The 10,809-nt window shown below is 40.4% G+C and overlaps 1 protein-coding gene across 1 annotated transcript; it reads right to left on the bottom strand.

Annotated features, from left to right (window-relative positions):
• Window positions 1–4,295: 4,295 nt before the first annotated feature.
• On the bottom strand, window positions 4,296–6,061 carry LOC135618714 (allene oxide synthase 2-like). The gene has a single exon (XM_065119867.1). It carries the CDS (start codon window positions 5,940–5,942, stop codon window positions 4,488–4,490), a length of 1,455 nt encoding a protein of 484 aa, XP_064975939.1. The 5' UTR covers window positions 5,943–6,061; the 3' UTR covers window positions 4,296–4,487.
• Window positions 6,062–10,809: the final 4,748 nt, after the last annotated feature.

Below are 10,809 nucleotides of genomic sequence, written 5' to 3'. Positions count from 1 at the left end.
AAAATATAACTATTGCTGGTCCAAACCCTGAACACATACATAGGTAAAAGAATAAGAAGGTACATGACCTGCTCTTTTGGGGTCCATCAAAATTGGTACAAAGAGACGATGGAGAATGGTGTCATTCAAGTTTCATTGGCTTTCTCTTGGAGGCTTCTGAGGCGAGGTTGTTGTTTTCGGTACAAACTAGGGTTCTAGAAATATATTTGTGCAGTGCCACATTGTTAGGGTCTGTGGGTATGTCCCCTTTGGCATTGTATATGTAATGCAACTTAGTGCTTGTGAGTATTAGGACAAAAGAGAATAAGATGTAGCTGGTGGACAGGAAGTAAAGGGACTGAGGACAAGAGAGGAGTCATAGAATTGAAGGTGGTCAGCATTTTAGATTGGGATCAACACACTTGTATGCTTTTGTCCCCTTTAAGATCACAATTCTTTATTTTATTCATGTATTTATTTTGAACGATGGAAGATGAAATAGAGCATCATCAAAAGTTCAAAAATAATCAATTAGAACAATGAAGATATTTTTTTATATAGTTAATTTTCTTAAATTTTATCTCAAGGAATTAAGATTTAAAATATCTGGATGAATATTTATCTATGTATTATATTAAAATTTATAAATTTGACTGTGCTATTTTCAACTTGGAAAGAATAAGTTCATAGAATCCCTCCTCAAGATTTGAAGCCTTAAAGAAATTAGGTTTTTGGAGCCCACAAACAAACCAAGGAAGTGAATCTCAAAAAACAAAGAATAGTGAGTTAATTGCTCTAATGTAGAATCAAGAAGGGTGGATGAGAGAATAGTGAGGATAAGAATTCTAACTTGGAAATGGTTTTATAAAACATCTTGAATTAAGCCCTCTACCATTTAGAAGACATAAACCAATTCCATATTGTGCACAGTTCAACGAAATATATTCCTAGCTTAATCGATTCATGAATTCTTAAATATTTTGGTAGCTGATGAGGTGGGTGGGTTAATTGCTTCAACAAGGACAAGAGAATGACTTGTATTAGTGAAGATTGTGTTTAGGTTTCCAATTTTAAGGGTTGTTAAGTCATTATTTTAATTAGTCAAAATTAAAGTGATCTAAAAGTTATTTAGCTAAGGGACATAATTATTATAAAAATTAATTATGTGAATATCATCAGTCATATTCCTAATTTAGTGACGAGATAAGTTAGAAATATAAAACTCTTGAGGCATAATTACATATTCATCAGTTATGAATATAATCATAATTGTAGATTCATCAGTTATGGTCCCCGGTTGCGGTTACGGTATCGAATAAAGTTTTTCTTCACCCGTCAAAGAGAAATCTAAAGTTCTTAAGGATATTATACAATTGGAAGGTAAAATCATCGATTAATTTAGAAAATACTTTGATGGATACATTTTCTGTGTTAATATGTTTCTTAATTATTGTATGATTTTATGCATATTATTATGGATTTAATAAGTTTTATGAAAACATTCTAAAATCTTATTTTGGATCTATAAAGAACCAAAATTGGATTTTGGTTCTATAAAATATTTGTTTGATCCATATTTTATATGTTAAAGATACAACATCATCATCTAAGTTTGAAGGTAAAATCTCTCTTGCGAGTTTAATCAATTGTTTAAAAATGAAGGCAAACTTAGATATGAAATCATTTATTCACAATGAATGTAGTCGAAAAAGTTTGGTGAACCAATCAATGATAATTTAGAAGAATTCGAAGAACTACTCCAAGATTGATCTCACTCTAATCTCTTTGTAAGCTCTCTATTCATTCTATTATTTCCATGTATCGTAGCGTAACTCACTTGCACTCTAATTAGAGTTAGTTAAAGCACTTATCAAGGCCTTGTAATTACTGTTCATGATCTTTATCAGCTAAGCTATCTGTCATAGTACTTAGAAATCTTTGATATATTTCTATGTTTGTTGCAATAGATAGACATCGAGATGGGCTTTTATTTTGGGCCACGGAGTTGTACCTTAACACAAATACCCACCCACCATGGCCATCGTAAAGCTTCAAGGATCATCTTGTTGTTGCTCATCTCCGTCCATGCATTAATTTATTAGAGTATCAAACTTTTTTTTTTTTTTTTTTCATGTGGTCAAATTGCCTTTCCAACATTTTTCCCATAACTCATAAAACACAAAAAACAAAAAAAGATGAAGCATATAATGTATTTATTTGGTTGGATAAGAGATAAAAAAAAAAGAGTCTCTTATTCTCATCCTACTTAGCTTGGGTTTTGGTTTGACATAAACATTAAAACTCTTGACCTAAAATTAATAACTTGGTTATAAAATCAAACATGTCATAGATCCAACAAAATTAAATTAAATTAAAAAAAAATGCAAACAAGTTGCCATTGTTAAATTATGTGGGCTCCCAATTTGGTGTCGCAATTAATTTGTAATCCAAAAAACGATGTGTTGGATAGATTCGACCACTAGTGCTAGTCACATCAACCGGCATGTGGGCTTATTTAGTGGTCTCATCATCACCTAGTCCTTCATGACAATTAATTCTCTCTCTCTCTCTCTCTCTCTCTCTATATATATATATATATATATATATATATATATATATATATATATATATAAACTCTAATCGAACTGTCTAGTCGGTTAAAGTTGCCGACCAGGATAACATGATCGAAAGCACGACGCCATTAATGGAGTCGCTATCGGAGATGGACTATCGACAACCCTAAGAAAGATTTTAATTGTGATGGGGATGAGGTGCTCCTCTTGATTTTTTCTTTTTTTTTTTATTGAGGTGTATTGCATCGGATCTAACATTTTAGGGGTTGCCCCCCTCGATTATTTTTATTCAAATTTTACTAACATGATAGAAGAAGCATCGAGTAATATTTTTTATTTTTTTTGTTGATTGAAACATCATGTGTTCGATTTTGTTTGAAGACAAATATCCTTTCTATCATAGTAAACTGGTTTTGTCAAGTCGATAACCACAAGCGAGTGAATATTTTCTTTTATCAATTTTGACGTGTAAGCATAGAGATAAATAATCAATTATTACTTTTTGCCTCAAGTATGTTAACATGCATGCGTGAAAGGTTATGTTTATCCTCAGCTTTACCTCGATTAATTTTTTTTAGGATGAATAACATATTCCGAGAAAAGATTTTACTCAACAGAATAGAGATTATGACTACAAATATACATGCGCTCGTAAAAACACGTGTTCCTAACCGTTCGTTCGTGCCTCACCCGTTATAAATGGATGGTACGATTTGAGACGCATTTGGTGGGCCCTTTCCATGCTAACAAAAAATTGCTACGGAGAGAGGGGGGACCGGAAGTTGCAGTGGGCGTACCCTTCCCTTCGAACCTTATCCTAACACTGTCGTGACTCGAATAAAGATTTAATGATTTAATTTTGTCGAATAAAAAATAGTAATCTTACATCACATGAAAGAAACTCACCGATCTTATGACATGTCGACACGCGTCGGGAGGACGAGTGCGACAGGATCCAGTTGTGAAGGCGGTGGGCCCATTTACGCGGGGCACAAGCTTTGATGCTCCAAGCTTCATCAGTCATAAAACTAATGGTTTCTTTGGTCATTAAGCTCTTAAGTTAAGACGGAACTTAATTTCTTCTGTCGCACTGCAATCATTGGACCCTAATCATTTCCGGTTGACCTCCTCTCCGTCACCATCATTTCCGGTTGACCAAGAGAAGATGTGTCTCGTATGAACCCTCTTCCAACCCTAATCAATCACCGCCTACGTTGTGATGCGGACCGACCGCCGAATGGGTGTCAGTTGCATCTACCAGTAGCGTCAACCACTTCGTGTTATCTGCATGCAGGCAGGCTTTCCATAATATAATGACAGCTAAGATGATGCATGCATCGAACTGTTTCTTTTTTTGGACTGGCATGAATCTAACATGGATTTCTTTCGTCCTGCTGCTGGCACACATCATCCCGTCAGATCCATCTCCACCTTTCCACGCCACATCATTTCAGCTATGCCAGCTTTTGCTTCCTGCCTGTACGAAAATTATTCTTCTATGCACCATTATATATATATATATATATACTAAACACCTGTATCCCATCAACTTGACACCACAACACGTAGTCAGGAGAGCATGTGCCATCCACATCGCCTTAGCTTCATGCGGACCATTACCGACATGTATAACAATCCTCGCATTATCTTATTGATTATTATATATTGACATGTAGTTGGCTATGCGAACGTGAATGCCGCTTCTAATATTCTTTTGCTGCTAGAAAAAAGAAAGAAAAGAAATATCATATATATATATTTATATATTTATTTATTTATTCGTTGAATACAAAACACAGAAACTACAGCGGAGCGGTGCACGTTCCTAACAGGCTCTCGTGAGAGAGAGAAAGCAACACGGAGCGTCACCCCGTCGAGGGCGACGGTTATTGCCAACTAGCTGGGTTGGTCAACGAGGAGGAGACGATCCGACGACTAGACGTCGGAGGAGGAGGCGGCGGCCTTGGTCAACGAGGTGACGGTGACCTGACTCCCGAGCAGTACCGTGCCTACGTCGGCGGTGAAGGTGTCGTAGCGGAGGAAGAACTCCACCACCAGCAGGCGACCCACCAGCACCACAAAATCCTTCCCGGGGCATTGCTTGTTCGATACTGTTGGGCTCTCCGTCTCCGACCCGTTGGACCACACCACGTACTTGATCAGCTTCTTGCCCTCGTCCCCCAGGAAGCGGTCACCGATGAACCGGTCCGCGTCGTCGAACACCTTGGGGTCCCTGGTGGCGAACGGCTGGTACCCGAAGAGCATCTCCCCCTTCTTCACCTTGAAGGCGGCGTCGTGGCTCTCGATCACCAGGTCCTGCTTCGCCTTGCCGTACTGGTACTTCACCGGCGGGTCCATGCGCAGCGCCTCGTACACCACCGATCGGGTCAGATCCATCTTCTCCACCGCGTTGAGCGTCACCTTCCCGCCCTCGAACAGCACGGCGCTGCGGATCTCCTTGGCGAGACGGACGTGGAGGCTCTTGTCCGCTTTCGCCAGCCAGCCCAGGATCCCCGGGAGCAGCACCTTCATGCCGCCGTAGGAGTTGAAGACGGTGGCGAAAAGGAGGTTGTGGCATGCCTCGTCGCGCTTGAGACCCAGCTTCTCGGCGCTGTCGAGGGCGCTCCCGGCCACGCTGCTGAAGTACTTGTACAGCGCCTTGTAGTCGCACTTGGCGATGAGGGGCGGGAGGGGGAAGGTGTGGAGCAGCAGCTCCTCCAGGATCTTGGGGAGGCCGAGGGTCATCAGGGGGCACAACTGGAGGAAGAGCCACTTGGTGGACTTGGTCGGGCCGGTGGAGCCGAGAGCCGTCGATGAGGGACGGACGCCGAAGTAGGCCTCGCCGAGGAAGTCGAAGGAAGTGTTATCGTTGAGCTTGTTGAAGTCGGACTTTCCGGCGGCGGTGACCTGCGACTCCATCGTCTCGAACAAGGCGGTGAAGTTGGTGCGGAAGGCCGGGATGACGGCGTCCTTGCGGGAGGCAAGGATGTTAAAGAGGAGCTGCTTCACCTTGGCGTGGTTGGGCTCGGATGGGTCGAGGTAGGAGCAGACGCGGTACCCGCCGGTGAGGGAGGTGGAGGGCATGTAGGTACCGGTGAAGACGTCCTTCTTCTCCACCTTGGAGACGTCGAACAGAATAGGAAAGCTGTTGGCGTCAAGGACGGCAATGACCCGGGGGTCGGTGGCCATGAACGGGCCCGGTGGCACGTTTAGGCGGACGACGGTGGAGTGGTATTTGTCGACCCGCGTCTGGAAGAACTTGTCCTGCCCCTGGAAGTAGTAGAAGTCGAGGCGATCGCGTATGGCGGAGGCGAAGGGGATGCCGTAGTCGCCGGGGATGTCTCTGACGGGGAGAGTCGTGGCTGTGGAAGTCGCGGCACCCTCGGCCATTGCTGGGATCTACACCGAAGCTGCAGCTGCGTTCACAGGCGTTATCTCGATCCGAAGGATTCAGAGAGATGGTATCTATGGGGGTTGTGCCGGTAGTGCTCCTTCACCGGAAGAAGCACATCTTTTTATAAGCAACGTGGCGTGCCTGCTCATGCCATGTTTGCCATGCTGTTCTCCTCCAATACAGTCAAACTACTGGACTGATGTTATTATTATTATTATTATTATTATTTTGTAATACAATAATTCAATGCCTATTCCTCTCCAGTAATGATCATTTGGCCATATCTCTGTGGTCTCAAATATCTACGGAAATTATTTTTGCAGGGTGAATTTTCTTTTGGGAAATTAACCGACAAAAGCGGCAGCCCTCGATGGCGTCGTTCGTAAATGCACCGCCGGAAGGTGGAAAACGTTTGTCAGCAATGGGTGGGTCCCGCAGTGAGCTCGGTTTCCCTTCTGGGTTGAATCAAACAGCGCTGTCGGCTCACCCTATTAGGTGTAGGTTTTTACGCTAAGACGGAAACGCGTCCAGCCGATGTTAAACGTGCGAGCCCATTTAACACGTGAGGTGGCCTTATCATGGCGTGTCGCCGCGAGTCAGGACAAGCGTCGGCGCCGCCAGATGTGCGGTGGAGACGGGACCATGCACCGGAGCAGGCGCAGGAAGATTGCCGTGGCCAAATGGGCTTAGATTCATCCAACCCTGTATTCGTTCGATGTCGCATCGACGCGAACTTTGGCGGCCTACTACGAAATAGGCCGACTCATGTTTTCAAAGGATTTGCTCATTGGCAGAATAATGAATAGATCGAGGAAGTCGATCTTCTATTTAATTGCAAATAGGCGTCGATTCATTCCTTAAGCTAAACAAAGATATGAGTGGATTGGGGGAAGATTCCACCCCCAATGTTGTTGCTCATAGGGTGGCAATATTGCCCAGTTTCTTAATCCATAGTTTTACTCTAACCATCTCAATTATATGAAAAAATGGAACAGTATTTTAATAATGTACTATAAATTATTTAATTATCATATAAATAAAATTAATATGAAAGGATTTGAGAATTTGACCACTTGCCACTTGTTTCGTGTATATATATATATATATATATATATATATATATATATATATATATAACTCATTGCTTAAGCGAATAGTCATCGGCTTTAAAATCTAATATCTTTCTCCAAAAAAATAAGAATTAGTTGTACTTCGTAAGCTTTCACTTGGGGATCATTAGCACCGTAGTGAGAGCAACATTATAAGTAATTGCTTGTGTTATCATCATGTTGATTTAGAATGTTCTGATAGTGCACTTCATATCTAATAATATTATGTAGCACCTCGTGTTGATGGAATATTAAACTTTATGACAAAGGAGTTAGTATGATTTATTTTCGTATAATAAATTATTTAGAGCTCGTAAGATCGACAAAGATTTGACGTTGGAAAACAAACATCTTATGCATATTTTTCTCTATTGGTTGTGAATGTATACGTATGATTAGGCTGAATTATACCATTATTAATTAGTTATTATTCAACACGTAATTATTATATGATGTCTAAGGTGAAAGGAGAAGACAAAGGTTACTCTCCACCTGTCTACTCATGTGGGTAAGAGTCCAAGATAAATGGTTATGTGTTACTCTCTTTCTATCGCAAACATGAATAAGAGATCAAGGGGAGACTATTACAGATGGTTAGAGATTATCTCCTCGTAAAATATTTCATAAAATATTTTATCCCTTTACGATCAAGTATAAAAGCTTATCTTTAACATAATGAACAAGAGCTTATCTTTTTTATTACTCGCGTCCACACTCATATATCTCGGGTCACTAACTTGAATATCGAAGGGATCGAAATGAGAAACCTCTCTTGACCTTGGTCTTCATGTAGGTGGTATCTAGAGAGCTCGATGTTTCCACCTATGAGGCATCTCGGATGACCCTACATATATAGGTTCGGGCCATGTCGAGTTGACTCGAATGTCAATGACTCTTCTCAATATTTTTTGTGCTAGAAGGAAGGCAACCTAGAGATAGCATTTAAGGAGGAAGAGACGAAGTACTTTAACCCTAACTATGTTGATGCCTATATAGTTTATATAAAGATGATCAATACTTAAGTGAAGAGGGTCATGATTTACATAAATAGCTCTATCAATATCCTCTACTTTGATGCTTTCTAAAAACTCAGGCTCTCGATTAATTACCTTACCCTTATGACTTCTTCGTTGATGGGGTTCATTGGCGACTTTATCTCCCATCTCAAGACTGTGAACCTGGATGTCACATTCAGAGGCAACCATTGCTCCAAGATGATATTAACTGAATTCACGATGGTGGATATCACTTCAACGTACAACATAATCATAGGTCAACCAACACTGAATAGACAAAGGGTGGTGGCGTCGATCTACCACATGTGATGAGGTTCTTAATGAAAACCAATATTGAAGAGCTAAGTAACACATGGAGTCGTGCTAGTGCTACTTAATAGTGATCTCTCTATCCAAAAAGGCTTGATCTAAGGCACTATCTATGGTCCCTCGAGACTTTGCTAAGTTCGTCCCATATCATAAGTTGGTGGAGCCGTTGATTAAAGCACCCCTAGACAAGGCCTGACCCGATCGAGTTGTCAAGGTCGGGGTGACACTTCTTGAAGAGAGATGGGAGCACCTCATTAACTTTATTCAAGAGAATGTCGAGATTTTTGCGTGGTGATCGAGAGACATGTCGAGAATCAACTCCAATGTAGCTCAGCATCACTTAAACATGTCTCTCAAGGCATGACTAATGAAACAAATGCTTTACAAGTTTACTCTTGACCATCAGTAGGTAATTTATGATGAGATAGACAAACTATTAAGAACAAGGTTTATTACCAAGATGTAGTACTCCCAATGGCTCACCAATATTATACATATTAAAAAATCTAATAAAAATTAGAGGATGTGTGTTGATTATACTGATCTCAACAAAGCATACTTGAAGGAGAGCTATCATCTTTCTCAGATTGATCAGTTGGTTGATTCTACCTTGGGTCACGAGCTCCGTACCTTTATAGATGTATTCTCAGGGTTAAACTAAATTAGAATGATACTAGAGGATCGAGAACACACTTCCTTTGTCACTAACTAAGGCACACATTACTATCAAGTCATGTCATTCGGGTTAAAAAATACAAGTGTAATATATCAAATAATGGTGAACAAAATATTCAAGCACCGTATTGGGAGAAACATTGAAATATATGTTAATGATACGATTGTAAAAAGCAAGATAGTCGACTCGTATTTGATGAACTTAGCTAAGACATTTCAAGTTCTAAAGAAATTTAACATATACCTCGATCTAACCAAGTGTACATTTAGAGTCAACTTGGGAAATTTTCTTGGATGCATTATACACTAGAGGAGAATAGACCCAAACCTCAAGAAGGTATAAGCCATATTAGAGATGCACCCACCTTGATCGGTAGGGAAAGTTTAATAGTTAACAAGGTGAATAACAACTCTTAGTCAATTTTTATCTCAATTGAGCGATAAGTATCCACCTTTCTTTCGAGTATTAAAGAACCTAAAGGGCTTCTTATGGATTGAAGAGTTTCAAGAGGTTTTAAAAGGCTGAAGGACCATATCGCCCAATTGTCGTAGCTCACCTCCTCTACCTCGGCTAAAACTTTAAGCTTTTACCTCACTATTACTAACCTAGCTATCAACTTGGTGTTGGTATGGGATGACTCGAGAGTTCAGAAATTTATCTACTATGTCGGTCAGATTATAAGTAGACCAAAGGAACGATGCCCCCATATCGAGAGGCTCACATTTATATAAGTATTGATGGTAACGAAGCTCCACCCTTATTTTCAAACGCATGCATTGTAAGTGATCACCGACCAACCACTCATATAGGTCATCTCTTAATTTGATATCTTGGGTTGGCTGTTGAGATGGTTAGTAGAGATAGATAAGTTCAACGTCCGGTCCGATATGTTCTGAGGACTACCATAAAGGCCCAAGCTTTTGTACACTTTATCTCGGAATTAACTCATTTGCTTGTGATTGATATTGACACCCCACAAGCATGGACGTTACTCGTAGATGGTTTTGCCATCTCGGATGGAGGTGGTGCCAGACACATCCTACAAGGCCCGAATAAATAAGTGTATAAGTAAGCTCTCTAGTTCATGTTCAAAATATCCAATAATAAAGTCAAGTACGAGGCACTTCCCTTAAGGCTCTAACTGGCATGAGAGCTTCAAGTTTAGGACTTTACAGTGTTTAACGATTCACAACTAATCGTGAATTAAGTGATGGATAACTATAAAACCCAAGATGTAATCATAGTAACATACCTTGCCAAGATGCAGAGATTAATCTATAGCTTCTCTTGACTCAAAGTGTTATAGGTCTCCCATGAAAAGAACACATAGGGTGATAGCGCTTGCTCGATTAACATTAACCCAAGCCCCAAAGGAGAGTTATCCGTTGGTTGATGCATTGCTAACCTGAACCATAGAGAAGTACGATATGACTATAGTCGGGGAAGACCTAAGTTATATGGATGAGATTCTATACTATAAAAAAATATGGAATGCTCCCGACAGACCCACATTGACCTAAAGAATCAAGCATCATCAAGCATAATTTTGTATCATTAATGATCATGTATATCGTAAATCTTTCGGCTATCAATTCCCCAAATGCCTAACACCCCAAGAGATCGAGAAGGTACTCATCGAGGTGCATGAGGGTATCTACGGGACACATTGGTGGATGAACTCTCATCTTCAAAGTACTTTAACAAGGGTTTTATTAGTCGATGTTGTACAAGAATACAATAGCCTATGCTCAAA

The sequence above is a fragment of the Musa acuminata genome, chromosome BXJ2-8 (genome assembly GCF_036884655.1).
Source record: "Musa acuminata AAA Group cultivar baxijiao chromosome BXJ2-8, Cavendish_Baxijiao_AAA, whole genome shotgun sequence".
Taxonomy (NCBI): domain Eukaryota; kingdom Viridiplantae; phylum Streptophyta; class Magnoliopsida; order Zingiberales; family Musaceae; genus Musa; species Musa acuminata.
This window is presented reverse-complemented; position numbering and strand designations above follow the sequence as displayed.